The 17,234-nt window shown below is 35.3% G+C and overlaps 3 protein-coding genes across 3 annotated transcripts; 1 reads left to right on the top strand and 2 right to left on the bottom strand.

The window, feature by feature from the left end:
- Positions 1–11,214: 11,214 nt before the first annotated feature.
- On the bottom strand, positions 11,215–11,874 carry LOC107412286 (zinc-finger homeodomain protein 14). The gene has a single exon (XM_016020031.4). It carries the CDS (start codon positions 11,860–11,862, stop codon positions 11,314–11,316), a length of 549 nt encoding a protein of 182 aa, XP_015875517.1. The 5' UTR covers positions 11,863–11,874; the 3' UTR covers positions 11,215–11,313.
- Positions 11,875–12,302: 428 nt separating this feature from the next.
- Positions 12,303–14,175, bottom strand: LOC107412287 (uncharacterized). Its single transcript, XM_016020032.4, has one exon. It carries the CDS (start codon positions 13,999–14,001, stop codon positions 12,832–12,834), a length of 1,170 nt encoding a protein of 389 aa, XP_015875518.1. The 5' UTR covers positions 14,002–14,175; the 3' UTR covers positions 12,303–12,831.
- Positions 14,176–15,309: 1,134 nt separating this feature from the next.
- LOC107412318 (plasmodesmata-located protein 2) lies at positions 15,310–16,747 on the top strand. The gene is made up of 2 exons (XM_016020069.4): positions 15,310–16,128; positions 16,233–16,747. The coding sequence occupies exons 1-2, from the start codon at positions 15,384–15,386 to the stop codon at positions 16,376–16,378; spliced, it is 891 nt and encodes a 296-aa protein (XP_015875555.2). The 5' UTR covers positions 15,310–15,383; the 3' UTR covers positions 16,379–16,747.
- Positions 16,748–17,234: the final 487 nt, after the last annotated feature.

Below are 17,234 nucleotides of genomic sequence, written 5' to 3'. Positions count from 1 at the left end.
AGGATTTTGATAAGGCTATGCAGCTTTTAGAAGGGGTTAGTATTGAAGTTGTACAATATCTCAAGGATGCAAATCCTATAAAATGGGCTAGATCACATTTTCCGGGCAATAGATACAACATAATGACAACTAATATCGCAGAGAGCATGAACTCTGTGCTTCTTGTTGCTAGGGATAAACCTGTTTTGCCATTACTAGATCACATTCGTGATGTCTTGCAAAAGTGGTGGTATGAACGTCAAACTAATGTAGCTGCAATGCAAACTCCTGTTACTAATTGGTTGGAAAATATCATGCAAAAGCGCTCAAATAATGGCAGAGGCTTACGTGTTATTCCATTGAACTTATATGAGTTTCAAATTATTGGCCCTGGCGTGTTCGTTGGAGTTGTTAACTTAGAAAATAAGACGTGCTCATGCAAGGAATTTGACATTGATGGATTTCCTTGTGTCCATGCAATTGCAGCATGTAAACATCGACATATTTCTCCATATATCGATTGCTCGATGCATTACTCAGTTGACTCACACCGTGATGCATATTCGAAAACCATATATCCACTTGGAGATATATGTCAATGGTATGCTCCAGATGATGTCATAAACCAGGTTGTACTTCCACCTCAAATTGGCAAACAGTCAGGAAGACCAAGAAAGAAGAGTATTCAATCTCAAGGAGAGGAGCATCATCAATATAGATGCGGGAGGTGCAAACAAATTGGTCACAGCAGCCGATCATGCTCGGCCACCGTACCTCTTGATAGCACTACCAACCAACAGCACCACTGAACCGAAGGACCATAAATCGCTCGACGCTATATTAAGACAATGGGGGCATGTTATGCGTTATGCATGTGTTATGCAATGTAGTTAGGAATGCAATTAGTTGCTCAACCGCGTAACATGTGTTTTGGCATAATAGACATTGGTTTTATGTGTTCTTTTGTTGTCAAATTCATCTGTCGTATTGTGTTGATAACATATCATTCTCTATTCAGTTTTTGGTTCAGTTGTTTGTAGGTTTCTTACTGTTGCACGGATGATATTACTGCCCAATGGTAATGACCGATGCATCGTCGGTAATTGACATTTGTACACCGTCGTAAAAGAATCACCACAATACCATCCAACAACTTCAATCATGTGTGTTCCAACCAATAACATGCTAAATGTAGCATTATTAATGATAACTTCTGACAACGTAAGAGAAAAAATGACATTAATAAGTGAAAACGTTCAATTTGTTTTTGCTTCAAATATTTCCGTAGGTTTCATCTGTAATTACCGAAACCCCTATGGTAATCACATTTTACCAATATTTTGGCCCCCCCAAGTCTCCTAATGTGTGTTAAATGAAAAAACATGCAAAATATAGATTCTTAAATGATCCTAAGGAGAAAAAACCCCAAAATTTCTGAAAGCGTTCTCAAATTGGCAAAAAAATATGAGTACGATAGGCCTTCGGTAATTATCGATGAAAGCTACGGTAATCAACTTATACTTTCTGGAAATATTACCGCAGGTTTCATCGGTAATTACTGAAACCCCTGTGGTAATCACATTTTACCAATGTTGTGGGCCCCACAAGTCCCCTAATGTGTGCTAAATGAAAGAACATGCAAAATATATATTCTTAAATGATCCTAAGTAGACAAAACCCCAAAATTTCTGAAAAAGTTCTCAAATTTGCAAAAAAAAATTTATTATTGTAGGCCTTCAGTAATTACCGATGAAATCTACGGTAATAAAATTATACTTTCTGGAAAAATTACAGTAAGTTTCATCGGTAATTACCGAAACACCTATGGTAATCACATTTTACCAATCTTTTGGCCGCCACAAGTCTCCTAATGTGTGTTAAATGATAAAACATGGAAAATATATATTCTTAAATGATTCTAAGGAGAGAAAACCCCAAAATCTCTGAAAAAGTTCTCAAATAGGCAAAAAGTTACGATTACTCTAGGCCTTTGGTAATTACCGATGCAACCTATGGTACTCAACTTATACTTTCTGGAACAATTACCATAGGTTTAATCGGTAATTACTGAAACCCCTATGGTAATCACATTTTACCAATTTTTTGGCCTCCACAAGTCCCCTAATGTGTGTTAAATGCAAACAAATGCAAAATATAGATTCTTAAATGATCCTAAGGAGAAAAAAATCCCAAAATGTCTGAAAAAGTTCTCAAATTGGCAAAAAATTACTATTACTGTAGGCCTTCGGTAATTACTAATGAAACCTACGGTAATCACTTTATATTTTTGGGAAAAATTACCGTAGATTTAATCGGTAATTATCGAAACCCCTATGGTAATCACATTTTACCAATATTTTGGCCCCCACAAATCCCCTAATGTGTGTTAAATGCAAAAACATGCAAAATATATATTCTTAAATGATCCTAAAGAGAGAAAACCCCAAAATTTCTGAAAAAGTTCTCAAATTGGAAAAAAAAAATATGAATACTGTAGACCTTCGATAATTACCGATGAAATCTACGGTAATCAATTTATACTTTCTGAAAAAATTACCGTAGGTTTCATCGATAATTACCGAAACCCCTATGGTAATGTGGTTTTATTAATTTTTTGGCCCCCAAAAATCCCCTAATGTGTGTTAAATGCAACAACATGCAAAATATGGATTCTTCAATGATCCTAAGGAGAAAAAACCCCAAAAGTTCGGAAAAAGTTATCAAAGTGTCAAAATTTTCTAAACTGTTGGGATTTTTTCTCCTTAGGATCATTGAAGAATCTATATTTTGGATGTTTTTGCATTCAACACACATTAGGGGACATGTGGAGGCCAAAAAATTGGTAAAATGTGATTACTATAAGGGTTACGGTAATTACCGATTAAATCTACGGTAATTTTTCTAGAAAGTATAAATTGATTACCGTAGGTTTCATCGGTAATTACCAACGGCCTACAGTAATCGTATTTTTTTTGCCAATTTGAGAACTTTTTCCGAACTTTTGGGGTTTTCTCTCCTTAGAATCATTGAAGAATCCATATTTTTCATTTTTTTGCATTTAAAACACATTAGGGGACTTGTAGGGCCCAAAAAATTGGTAAAATAAGATTACTATAGGGGTTTCGGTAATTACCGATGAAAATTACGGTAATTTTTCCAAAAAGTATAAATTGATTACCGTAGGTGTCATCGATAATTACCGATGGTATACAGTAATAATATTTTTTTTTGCCAATTTGAGAACGTTTTCCAAAATTTTTGGGTTTTCTCTCCTTAGGATCATTGAATAATCCATATTTTGCATGTTTTCGTATTTAACACACATTAGGGGACTTGTGGGGCCCAAAAAATTGGTAAAATGTGATTACCAAAGCGGTTTCGGTAATTACCGATTAAACCTACGGTAATTGTTCTAGAAAGTATAAGTTGATTACCATAGGTTGCATCGGTAATTAACGAAGGCCTACAGTAATCGTATTTTTTTTCCAATTTGAGAACTTTTTCAGAGATTTTGGGGTTTTCTCTCCTTAGGATCATTTAAAAATATATATTTTGCATGTTTTATCATTTAACACACATTAGGAGACTTGTGGGGGCCAAAATATTGGTAAAATGTTATTACCATAGATGTTTCAGTAATTACCAATGAAACCTACGGTAATTTTTCCAGAAAGTATAAATTGATTACCGTAGGTTTCATCGGTAATTATTGATGGTCTACAGTAATCATAATTTTTTTGTCAATTTGAGAACTTTTTTCGAACTTTTGGGGTTTTCTCTCCTTAGGATCATTGAAGAATCTATATTTTGCATGTTTTTGCATTTAACACACATTAGGGGACTTGTGGGGTCCAAAAACTTGGTAAAATGTGATTACCAAAGGGGTTTCGGTAATTACCGATTAAACCTACGGTAATTGTTTCCGAAAGTATAAGTTAACTACCATAGGTTTCATCGGTAATTACCGATGGTCTATAGTAATCATATTTTTTTTGCCAATTTGAGAACTTTTTCCGAACTTTTGGGGATTTCTCTCCTTAGGATCATTTAAAAATATATATTTTGCATGTTTTCGGTAATTATCGATTAAATCTACGGTAAGTTTTCCAGAAAGTATAAATTTATTACCGTAGATTTCATCGGTAATTACCGAAGGTCCACAGTAATCATTTTTTTTTTTGCCAATTTGAGAACTTTTTCTGAAAGTTTGGGGTTTTCTCTCCTTAGGATCATTTAAGAATCCATATATTGCATATTCTTTCATTTAACACACATTAGGGGACTTGTGGGGGCCAAAAAATTGGTAAAATGTGATTACCACGGGGGTTTCGGTAATTACCGATGAAACCTACGGTAATGTTTCCAGCAAGTATAAATTGATTACCGTAGTTTTCATCAGTAATTACCGAAGCCTACAATAATCAAATTTTTTTGCCAATTTGAGAACTTTTTCAGAACTTTTTGGATTTTGTCTCCTTTGGATCATTTAAGAATCCATATTTTGCATGTTCTTGCATTTAACACACATTAGGAGACTTGTAGGGGCCATAACATTGGTAAAATGTGATTACCATTGGGGTTTTGGTAATTACCGATGAAACCTACAGAAATCAATTTTTTTTTGCCAATTGGAGAATGTTTTCTGAACATTTGGGGTTTTTCTGTTTGGGGGCATTAATGAATGTATATTTTGCATGTTGTTGCCGAAAACACCCATTAGCTGAGTCTTTGGAGTAAAAAAATATGTGAATTGATATTACCGAAAGCGTATCGGTAATTACCGATGTTGCATGGGAATTATTGATGCACCATCGGCAATCATCTTTGCTTTAATTTTTATCACAACCGAGGGTCTTCTTTTCTCTTTTTTTTTTTTTTTTTGTCAACGGTTATCATTACTAAAGCTAGGTTCAGCATATTAAGATAACATTAGTATAGGGTGTCATAACATTAAACATATGATCTACATTGAAAGTTTATTGAAGTACAAATCAAGAGCATATTTTTTTCTAAAAAACCTAATGTCTTCCGGGCCAAATGAAATATTCTCCTCACTGCTTTTGTATTCAATAAATTTCAAAGCGTAGACACCACAATCACCCCTGCAGAATAGCATTAATGATTAGCATTAATGAAAACCAACAACGTGTATTTCCACACGTAAGCACAATAAAACAGCACCAATAGAAGTGGTTTGAAATGACAACACATTCATACCCATTATCTTGGCGGGGTGCATCTTTGATCATGGTCATCGTGAATGGCTCTAAAGTAAGAGGCACGTCCGGATTCTTCTCGTAATATCCCCATCCCTCAATAGGTAAGGCAACATATACATAAGGCATTCCGCATTGTTCAACTCTTTATTCTGGACATATTTATTTCCTATATTTGGATCGTATAAAACAATATGTCGCACCTTCAAGTCCACACATGTTGCCAACCAATGGGCGCCTCCATTGTTGACAGGAATGTACACCTGCAAATTAGAACATAACCTCATTATCCATAAATTGGGAAACTTAGTGAGAATTTTTTTAAATATATGTAGGGACTTACATAATCACATCTCCGCCACGGCATGCTAGGTTTGGGTGACTTCCCACACACATAGCTACGAAGTGTCAAATCACATAAATATGTGCTTCGAGATGCCCCCCATATGGGATAACGCCATTTGATGGATGACTGCTAAATAATGAAATAGATACAATATAAAATGTCATCAATATAACATTAAGCAATGCAGTAACATCCCATCATCTTACCCAAAATAACACGTCTAATATGGCACAGGTGTGGGTGAACATCTTCTCATTCTCAAACCGCCTTTTTCGTATGAAATACAAAATAGTGTCAATATGCTGCAAAACCACATTAAAGGAAATAAATAACAAGTGCGAGGTGATAAATAAAACATCATTCCAAATGTAGGAACACAATGAATTTACATGAAAATAAAGTATATAACTTACATCGAAAGTCAACCATCCTTCAGAGATAAGTAGCTCAGCAAAAAATTTCTTCCCCACCGTCATATAAGATGTACACACGGTTGCTTCGTTCGGTGCCACCCTATACCACTCACCGAACGCCCTCTCCTTCGATGCATCAATATGTAGATTAAGATTAAATTTGATCTTCTTCTTACATGGGTCGGTGTAAGGAGAGATGACGTGATGTGACTGGTGGTAAACTCTACCGAATCGACTTGTATCACCAACATTATGTGTCCAATCCTCCACCTCAACTCAGCTCATTGGTCATGATGTGGACTGTCAGCTGAAACACTGATATCCCACCCCAAATGCAAAGGCTGATATGGCACCAAAGCCCGGGAATCCTCCACATAGGATCCTTCAGGTACGATAGGCTCAAACGGTGTAGTACAATCATCATCCTCCTTCCTACCATTGGAACTGTCTATAGGTGCATCAAATTCTTCGGCTTGCTTTCCAAATGACGATGCCACAAGGGATGATGGTCGTACCGAAGATGACAGTGAATGGCTGTGCATATGATGTTCGGCTTGCAAAACACAATGGTTATTTTGCAGTTCCCAAACCCTAACAACAAATAATTGCTGAATTACAATATATAATTTAATAATGCTAAAACCCTAAAGTATACTAAGTTGTCTAAATGATACCTGATGCTTTTGTTGGTCAATAACAGAACTAAGCATCTTCCCTAACGATGCCATCTCTTTCTTTAATTCATCAAATTTTGCCTCCAAGCAAGCAAGCTAATCAATATCAATATCCAAAACATAAGTCAATATATATTAGTACAACATATGAAATACAAATTTGCGTGCAAGTAACAATTGCATACCCTGAAATTAGCATTTGGAGGGCCACTAGAATGCTCCTCAGCTTTGGACGCATCTTTAGCGCCAACAGTGGCTATCGATGCTACAATTGGTGGTGCCGTATAGCAAACTTCATGTATGTTCAATGCTATTGTTTGCCAGTAATCCATAGTCTTCTCCTCATTGGTAGCATCTAACTTCCAGTGCACAACATACTACATGAAATGAAGAAAGGAAAAAAAAGTAAATTTGGAAACTGACTTTGGTAATGTAACTTGAATGTAGTCGTACCATGTAGTCTAAAAAAATTTGCCTTACATTGCTATTTGAGGTGAACTAATTATGGACAGCAAAATGGTTCGGTTGACTTGTAGCATGCCATCCACGGATCCTCGGACAACGGGTTTCCCGCCGCTCGCCAAAATGGTTACCAAAATCAGGGATTGCTTCAAACCCCCACAACTACAAAATATAAATTATAGGTTATTAAATATAATTTTTAAGTAAACGCTACATGTATTAAATATATTACCGTACCTGAAACGCCAATGGAAAACCTTTTAGGTCATACGACTATGATTTATTCTTTACTGCAAGTCCTCTATGCTGGAATGCATTGTGGAATGAGTTGATCGTCTCCTTGTAGCTCAAAATGCCCCAAGGGTAGGAATTAAATACCCCGATATCAGCAACCAAATCAATGAATTTTCTATTTATTTGAACCCTCGAATCCATTCCGAGTACACCATGAACTAAGAAATATAGTAACGCAATTCTTACAGCATCCTAATCATCCACAAAATGTGTACCCTTGAATATTCGTTCCAGTTCGGGCGGTTTCAAGTCAGTCCTGTCATCTAGCAACCTCGTGAGCAGCTCCTTTGCTTTGGAAATTTGCATATCATACATGGAAGGGTACCTACAAAACTTTAAGCCACTAATGAGTGCGAATTCCCACTTCGCAAACCGCACTCCAGATCCACCGAAGTTAAACTCCAGTACTTCTGGATTGTTGGACACAACTCGTCTACAAAGCAGGTGATGCACTAGCTTACCAGAGAACTTGAGGTTCTTCATGTCAAGTAAGTGTCCAAAACATGTTTGTCTATACTTTTCCAGCTGCTCACTTATGAGGACACTTGTAATTACTTTGTTCGCTTCTATTGGATTCCCGAATGAATGTGCCCTAACTTTAAACATATCGGCATCCCGAAAGATCCGTTCCTTTGGAGCGTCGATGGGCTGCAAAATGAATTACATAAATGGAACTGACGTCAATGATTTAATCATAGCCTATTTTTCCACCCTAACTTGATAATAATAATTTCCAACTAAATCTTAAGACATATGGGTTCACATTTTTGCACTAGTGGTAATTACCGATGAAACCATCGGTAATCAACCTACAATGAACTAAAAAAAAATTTCGATGGCCTATCGGCAATTACCGATGGCCATCGGGTGAAGTTTTTCTCAAGCTTTCACATTCATGAATAAATACTGACAGATGTCTTATCATTTACCGCACAAAACAACATAAATGAATATAAAACTTACCATCTCAGATGGGGGGAGAGGAAAGTGGAACGTACCCTGGAAGTTTGGTGCTTTCTGTCTCAGCTTTGGATTTCTGCCTAGTAGTTCGTCGACACTTAGAGTCGGGTGCTGATGTGCTACCACCGCATCTCTTACTTTCCACCTTCTTACCTCCCTTCTTCGGTTGAGCTCGCAAGTTCCTCTTTGATGCCATTATAAAGTACAACCTACAAATGTACATTGACAACATTAATAAATTTTTATCTACCTTTAACCACATTGTCAACTATGTATACATATATAAATATCCGCAATCCTCAATTTCATACGCTCTCTTCCTAAGGATATTGTGTATGCCATCTACAAAACATTTACTGAACATTTACTGTATAGCAGTGTGTTTACTTCTAAATCTTTCTATCTTCTTCTTCTTCTTTAATTTTTTTTTTCTTTTTTGGGGATAAAGTGTTTGCGTGTTTGCTTCTAGCTAACCATGAATCTAAAATTTTATGCCCCGATCTTCTCTCTCTCTATATATATATATATATATATATATCTATACCTTTAGAAAGTACTAACAATTAACAAGTACTAACTCTGGAATTCTTAACTTCAATTCTAATTAATCATAAAGTATTTTTCTCTTATCTCCAAGTACTGATTTTTAGTAATAAATTACCCTAGCAAAGAGGAAGAAGAAAAAACTTAAAAGAAAAAGAAGGTCTGAAAAGCAACTAAGATTTCTAATGCAGCTATAGTCTAAAGCGGGGTTTTAATAGAGCAACCCACAATTGTGGCCAATTATGATGCTACAAGCAGAAGCAGATAAAGTGAAATATTGAAGTGACTGGAGAGGAAGTAGACAATTCACCCAAAATAGAAAAACAAGAAAGTGAAGTATAGAGGTGGAAGACTACATAGAAGCTACGCAACAGACAAATTGTTATAAGCCAATCAAAAGCAACCCTTAGACTGTATATATACATATCACAATCATGTTATATTTAATTATTTCTTAACATACAATATATGTCTAAAAAATGTGCACAGAAAGTTGCAGACTATAATCTGAACATATAGGTTAAGCTGGACTGCAACATGTCCACCACTTCTATATGAGTATGTCAACTAATGTAGCTACATCTCTTCCCCATACTGCTTTTGTTTAATCTGATTTGGTTATAAAAGCTCAGACCTACCGACACCTATATATGCTATACAAATCATTCACTTTATATGTATTTTATTTGTATAATTAGTTTAGGGTCAATGATTTATCTGTATACAAATCAAAAAAGAAAAATAATTAGTTTCTTAAGGGTCCAGTACATTTTTATAAAAATTCTTCTTTTCAACCCATAAAAGCAGTTTTCTAGACAGAGTTTGAGTATCATGCACTAGTGAGATAACACATTTAGCTTTAGGATTTAAACTTCGATCAGGGAAAAAATCCTTATATCCCTAAGTTGTAAAATATATATATATATATACATATATTATGTTTATTTATTACAAACTAACATTATTCTTCATCAAATTCATTGATTTCTCTGCCTTCATCCTTTATTTATTTTCCATGCTCAGGGATAAAAAAAAAAATTTTAAAAAATTAAAAACGACGTGTCATCTGGGTGTCGTTCATCCCAGACGACATGTCGTTCGCTCCATCTTCAACCTTTAGCCGGGTTGACCCGAACCCGCTTGAATCAGTCCCGATCTGATTTTTGAGCCGGTTATTTCGCCCACCTCCGGCCACCGTTTAAGGCCAAGCCGGTCCCATTTTTTTCCTCTCTTCATTTCCTACTGATACCCAATATCAATCTATCCTAAAACCTAGGTTATAATCACTTTCATACAAAAACCTAAATTTCAAACAAACTTCAAAAATTCCACATTTTTAATCGGTTCTAAACACAAATCAAAAGTTTCAATGTATCACATTGTACTAAATTTGTAAGTATTTAACGGTAAGGCAACAAATAAACACAAAAAAAAAAACCCCCACATGGGTCCACGGTAAGGCAATAGATAAACACAAAAACAAATCCACACCGATCACGGCAAGGCAAAAAATTAACACAAAAACAAACTCACACCGGTCCACGGCAACGAATAAACAAAAATATTAAAACAATTATCTCAGAGATAGCCGTTCAAGAGTGCTGAGATGAGATGAAGTTTTGTTTTTTTGTTTTTTCTTTGTATTTTTTAAGGGTGCTGAGATGAAGCTTCCTTTGTTTTTTCCACAGCAAGTTTTGTTTTTTTGTATTTTTGTGTATTCTTGTAAAAACAATTACTTGATGTATTTTGTTTTCTTTTTCTAAAAAGTAGATTTTGTTTTGAACAATAATAGCAAATAAAGGGGCAAATATCATTAATCTCATCCCGAAAGGAATATTGGACCAAATTCCCCCACTTTGTATTAAAAGAACCCAAAAGTTAAGAAGATGATGGAAAGATACCCATTTTTTTTTCTCAAATTTATTTGTCTATCATTGGTGATACAGTAAATTTTAATTGAAATGTTTAATTTTATTTTTTATATTAAAATTTTAAAAGTGAATTGTTTAATTATAACAGTTTAAATTTTTATTTTAATATGTAAATTTTATTAATGATCATCTATCAATAATAATAAAAATAGTATTTTTTTAATCTTTTGTATATCTAATACACTATGTCCAATTGCAGTAGTAGACTCATTTGCAAATTATACATTTGTTGACCATATATAAACATGGAATCGTGTATGGATTATTTAGTTCATATCATTTTAATTAAGAACAAAAGCAAATTAATAAGGAATTTCAAATTCAATTGTAAAGCAAAACTTGCACCAGATAATATTAAATTTTATTATTATTAATATTGCAGAAAAACATAGAAATTGGAAAGCATTTTTTTTGGGTAATGAAAATAGGAAAACATTTGGTTAATATATAACCGATAACATATATATATATATATATATATATATTAACTTGTAGCTAGTTTTCCATCTTCGGTTTCTTCTTTGGGTTTGTCTTCTTTCCCACCTGCTGATCATCAACCATGCCTCCATTATTATTCAACTCTTCATCATCATCATCATCATCATCATCATCACCATGAAAAACCCTATGCTGATAACCATTCCAGTTGACACCACCAGCTTGAGGAGGTTGAGGCTGCACTAAATTATACTGGAAGGGTCCCAATCCCATCAGCAGGAGACACATGGACGAAGAGGGTGCAGCAGTATGACTTTCCTCACCATTACTACCGAGGGGTACACCGTTCTGGATCATCTCCTTCCGGTGGAAATTTCGGTGGCAACCGCAGGCATCACAGTAGTGGAAATAATCATCTGCCTTCTTCGTCTTCTTCTTTGTACCGCCTCCGGTGCGTGAAATGAATTCTCGGCAACCATCCAGTGCGTAGCCTCCCATGGAAACTGCATGGTTCCGTCTGCATTCTTTGTATTTGATTGTTGTCATTTTCGATATTCTTGATTTCGATTTCTCTGATGGTGGTGATGATGATGATGATGGAACCATTGTTTTTTTAGATGTTTTGGATGATGAATCGCTAGGCATATGTGTATATGTATATATATATATATATAATCGATTTAGAGAATAAGGACAGATAAACAAAGGAAAAAAAAAAAAAATGAAACGTGAAAAGAGTTGTTGAGAGTGTGATTTCTTATGGTAGATAGCGCGAGAGTCTCTACTGGCTTTGTTGTTTGTATATGCATGGCTGACACATTGGACAAGTGTTTGAATAAAGCTGGAACTACTTATACTTTGAATTGCCATTTAATTAATTTGTTAATTGTCTAATTCTGGAAAAGATCAGTACTAGTAAGATGGATATAACTTTAATTATTCCCAATTTTGATTATATTAAGCTGGGAATATCAAAGGATTAGATGATTGAATAGGATAAGATTCAAAATATATTTCAGAGTAATTAATTAATTAGTATACATAACAAGTACTTAAAAGAAAACAAGAAATTCAAATTCATTAAAAAAAAATGATATTTTACATAATTTTTTATATATGGAGGTGAACTTTTTATTCACCTTCATTTTAAAAAATTCAAATATTAAAAAAAAAAAAAAAGAAAAGAAAAGAAAATTATGAGACAAGAGGCTTAACTCCCATTTACATCATATCCTATTATCATCCACACGCAGGCCACATCCTGGTTTCTCATCACCTTCTCGGACCTCTGTACACAATCCTTACCAATCCATTTTCCAAAAATTTTCCAATTATGATCAAAACCTAAATATCTGCAGCCATGGCAAATTCACTTCATGAGGTGCTTAATATATATATATATATACAGTAGAATATATGTATATATATATATATATATATGTACACCTTAGCAGCCAGGTCGTCCTCGTCGTCATCGTCATCATCATCTTGCTGAGAAGCTCCATTTTCATCCAAATTTGCCCTTCTTTTCATAGTGTGTATATATATATATATATATATCTAATCATCAACAAATCATACATAAATATCATCGTCCCATGTAAGTTCAGAAGAGCTCCCATTAAACCTCTTCTTCCTGGGGTTACTTCCGCCGCAAGCAAGTGAGAACTCGCACCCAAAAATGAAGCACGAAAACAAAGCTCCACCGGTTTTCTTCTTCCTTAATTCCGTTCTGATCGGAGGACGAAGATGACGATGTAACTGATGGTTTTCCGGTCTGTAATTCCTGTTTTGGTAATGATCATAAATAGGTGGAAGCTCCGTTCTCCACCTCTCAATCTTAGTCTTTAGCCCTTCCACACTATCATCTTGCTCCGTCCAATCATCCAATATGGAACTCCCGGTTTCATCTTTATTATAGATATTGTTATTATGGTGCGGTATCGGATACAAACCTTTAGCTATGGCGGCTGCCACCACCGACGGCGACGGTCCGACGTCGGAGCAAATCGAACCCATTCCTCCTCCCCCTCCTTTATTATTATTCTTATTATTATTATTCCCAACTCCAATCTCCGAACCATTCACCATTGAAGACGACCCGTTTATCATCGACCCGTTTAGCATAGACCCGTTGCAAACGGATCGAGCTGGTTTTGAATTGTGATATGCATCGTCGGTTCGTTCGCTTTTAGAACGTTGAAGTAACATCTTTTTATTAGAACCTGAATTTTTTTCTTTCACATCCATTGAATCCCAAAACTCGACCGCCGAGGCGCTTACATCGCTGTAGAGAGGCATGCTTCGCATCGTGCCGTCGAGAAGAGTAACTCCGACGTTTAGAATCCCCTTCGGACGGCCAGATGGTCGCCGGATTTGAAGTGCCACGTACCGCATTTTGGAGTTCCTTTGGGATCTGATGGCAGCGGGAACAAGATCAGAGATCATAACTGTTACGCTGCCGATCATGATGTCGCGGAGCCAGGCGGACTCGTAGATCTCGATGGTGAGGGTGGAGTTTTCGTCGTCGAGGAATTGGGTGTCGACGCGGAAGACGAACTTCTCGTTCCACGTGGGGCTTTTGTGGCCGTTCTGATCGACTCGGGTGGTGAGTTTGCGGTTCGGATTGAGCCACGCGACGGCGAAAGTCCTCATGGATTTGGATACGGCGGAAAGGTCCTGCGCGGAGATCATGTTGATCTCCAGGAGCTGGATGGAAGTAGAGGAGGAGGAAATTGGCGCCATTTTTAAACAAGAAATGCTAATGGCGGCAACGACGATGGAGAAGAACCACTCGCCGGCGGTCCAGCGTGCGGTGGCGGCGGTGGTGGAGACGCCAGGAAAAAGACCAGGAAAGTGTTTGATTTTTTTTTTTTTTTTTTTTGTTTTTTTGTTTAAATTTTGTAGTGGGAAACTGCCTCTGATTGGATGAGAGGGAAGAGAGGGTTTTTAATCAAAGCTGTGGTGATCAAAGTGTCTGTTAAATAGAAAAAAAGTTTAATTTTAGAAACTCTTTTTTTTTTTTTTCTTTTTTGTTGATTTAACAATATTATTACATAAAACGAAAACAAATAAAAAAAAAACCAATTTAATTGATTAATTAACCTGAAAAAAAGGAATAAAGTTATTTCTTGAAATGTATTAGAAACTAATTGGTGTTTTCAAAACCTATAAAATCTCCACTTGTTTCTTCTTCATGGTTTTTTTTGTTTGAAACTAATATTTTATTTAGATGGAACTTTGTTGGAAAATTATTCTTCATTAATTTATTTATTTTTTTTAGTTGATTTTATTTAACTGTGTGATTAATTATTTTTTTCTGTCTGATTAAGTCTCTACTTAAACCGATTGGTTACTATAACATCTGTCTTTCCGTGTGCTTCAAACTGAACCGGAACCATATACTTACTTTTAGGAATATAATTAGAATAATACTGTCTCTGATGCTCTTTGATTTTCCAATTTTAATTACCACTTCTGAATGAAAAGGATTAAAATAGTATTATAGTAACCAATCGATTTAAGTAGATAGAATTGTAGCTCTAGATGCTTTAGTTGGCAAATTTATTTCTTACATAGGGTATTTAATTAGTATTCTTAACTTTCAAAAAAAAAAGTAGGTACACATTAATAAAAAATCTTTTTTTGATCCTCCAAGATCATCACTTTTTAAAGACAAACTAATAGAACTTTTTTTTTTCTGTTTTCGAAATTTAATATGTCTATGTATGTAAGTTGTGTATATATATATATATATATATATCTATATCCATAGTTAATTAACAGAAGAGCTTGAAGGCTAATACTATTGGTATTAGCTATAGGCTTTGACTTGTGTTAAAGCTATAGGCTTTCCTTTGCTTTCTCAGAGAAACAATTTATTTCATAATTTACAAATAAAGTTAGATGGAGGTAGGCTTGAATTAGAAGGACTACAAATCTCAAATTTCCTAGCAAATTGCAACCATTTATGTGAAAATTTTCAACGCGTGTATTATATATATATATATATATACGCACACAAAAGCAATACATTATCTCTGCAATCTGCTATGTTCCATGTCTCAAAATCAACCAAAAGACTGCTTAATTATATATATTGAAGAGTAACCAAACCCACCCAACAAATGGATTCCACCTCCAAACGCGCATTATCTCTTCTATCCCATGCACTTGTTCTCTTTATCTGTTTTTCATCATTTCTGCAACTTGCAAGACCCATTTCTGATCACACCAACTTATTATACAAAAACTGTGCAAATCAAACATTTTCTAGCCCAAATAAATCCCACTTACAAACACTTTCAATCCTTTTCCATGAACTAGTTTCACACTCTCTCCACTCCAAGTTCTTCAAAACCATCGAAGGAGACGATGATATGTCCATCTTTGGTCTCTTCCAATGTAGAGGGGATATCAGCAATGAAGACTGTGGAAACTGTGTTAACACACTGCCCGATGTGTCAAGCAGCTTATGTAAAGAATCAATGGCGGCTCGTGTTCAGCTTTATGGATGCTATATGAGGTATGAACCTGAAGGGGTTTCGAATATGCTGCTTAAGCATGAGTTGGTGCACAAAATTTGTGGAGAGTCAAAGCAGGTGATTCCAGGTTTTGAGGAGATGAGAAATGGAGCTTTCGCTGCTTTAGAAAATGCCATTGAAACTAGCGGTGAACAAGGTTTTTACAAAACGAAGTTCAAATCAATGGAAGTGGCAGCACAGTGTGAAGCAGATTTGGAAGTTTGTGCATGTGGGGAATGTGTGAGCAGCGCAGTACAGATTGCGGATGTAGAATGTGGTGGTGCTGCTTCAGGACAAATTTACTTGAACCAGTGCTTTATAACCTATTCTTATAATTTCCTTCCAAATGGTATTCCTGGCCATACCCAGTTAAATTCTGTTTTCCCATTTACTTGTTGATTTATATATATATATACATACATGACATGAAAAAGCTATATTTTTATGTAACAGGGCAAGCGACATCAGGGAACAGCAAAAGTAACAATGGCAATCTGAAAAAAGTAGCAATTGTTCTTGGAGGTTTAGCAGCTCTGGGCTTTGGGCTTATAATTTTGTTGTTCATCAAGGCCAGGATGAAGAAAGAAGAAGACTATTAAATTAATAGCAGAGTAGAAACCTTTTTTTTAATTTTTATGCTGCTCTTTTTTTGACATTCTTGTTTGCTGAGATATTATTTTGTTCCTTCAAAGGGGATACACAATATGACTTAATTTACAGGCACTCCGTACTATTTGGTGGGAAATTGTTGCCAGGGTGGTAGACTTATGTTGAAGAGAACAGAGACATTTAGAGTGTGTGGTTGGGCATCTACTGGATGGAGTCCTTTAAGTAAACTTTATTATATCTCTTTGTTGCCAATTCAAACCAAAAGTTACGTTATTTTCTTCATTTATTTTTTTCTTTTCAAACTCACATTGTAAATATTTTCTCACAATGTTACGATTCACCGTTTGTTTGCTTTCCTATACATGGAACTCTTTCTTTTCTTTCCTTAATATATAGGAGAAGATAACAAAATTAGGAATGCCGTGAGTGGAAAGTTAGCCACTTTCTGATGCCGTGAGTGAAAAGTTAGCCACTTTTCTCTTTGGCCAAAATTAGGTGGTGGACCAAAGGAACCGTGGGATAGAGGGTGATATCTTATATCTATATATCTGATTGCCATAAATTTGTTGAAAGGCTATGAATAATAACGTTGGTCAACTTCTGATTACCTAGCTAGATAATGGGAAAACTTCAATTTAAATCTACAAAATATAGTATAGTAGGTACTTTATATATACATACATACATATATATATATATATATACTTGGTCCCCTAACTAAGAGTTCCAAAACTACTTTTTATTTCTTCATTTGGTATTTTTATTCCATACCAGTTTTGGACACGTCTATAATCTTACTCATGATATAGGGTGGGGAAGAAAAAAACACGTGAAAAAGAATTTGGC

This window comes from Ziziphus jujuba, chromosome 10 (genome assembly GCF_031755915.1).
Source record: "Ziziphus jujuba cultivar Dongzao chromosome 10, ASM3175591v1".
Taxonomy (NCBI): domain Eukaryota; kingdom Viridiplantae; phylum Streptophyta; class Magnoliopsida; order Rosales; family Rhamnaceae; genus Ziziphus; species Ziziphus jujuba.
Note: the sequence above shows the minus strand (reverse complement) of the source record. Positions and strands in the feature narration are given on the sequence as shown.

What these genes read in the sequence shown, in the direction of transcription:
- LOC107412286 (XM_016020031.4), bottom strand. Translation starts at nt 11,862, where the DNA reads ATGGTTCCATCATCATCATCATCACCACCATCAGAGAAATCGAAATCA.
- LOC107412287 (XM_016020032.4), bottom strand. Translation starts at nt 14,001, where the DNA reads ATGGCGCCAATTTCCTCCTCCTCTACTTCCATCCAGCTCCTGGAGATC.
- LOC107412318 (XM_016020069.4), top strand. Translation starts at nt 15,384, where the DNA reads ATGGATTCCACCTCCAAACGCGCATTATCTCTTCTATCCCATGCACTT. An exon ending in TTATAATTTCCTTCCAAATG is followed by an intron (nt 16,129 to 16,232) that starts GTATTCCTGGCC and finishes TTTATGTAACAG; the next exon opens with GGCAAGCGACATCAGGGAAC.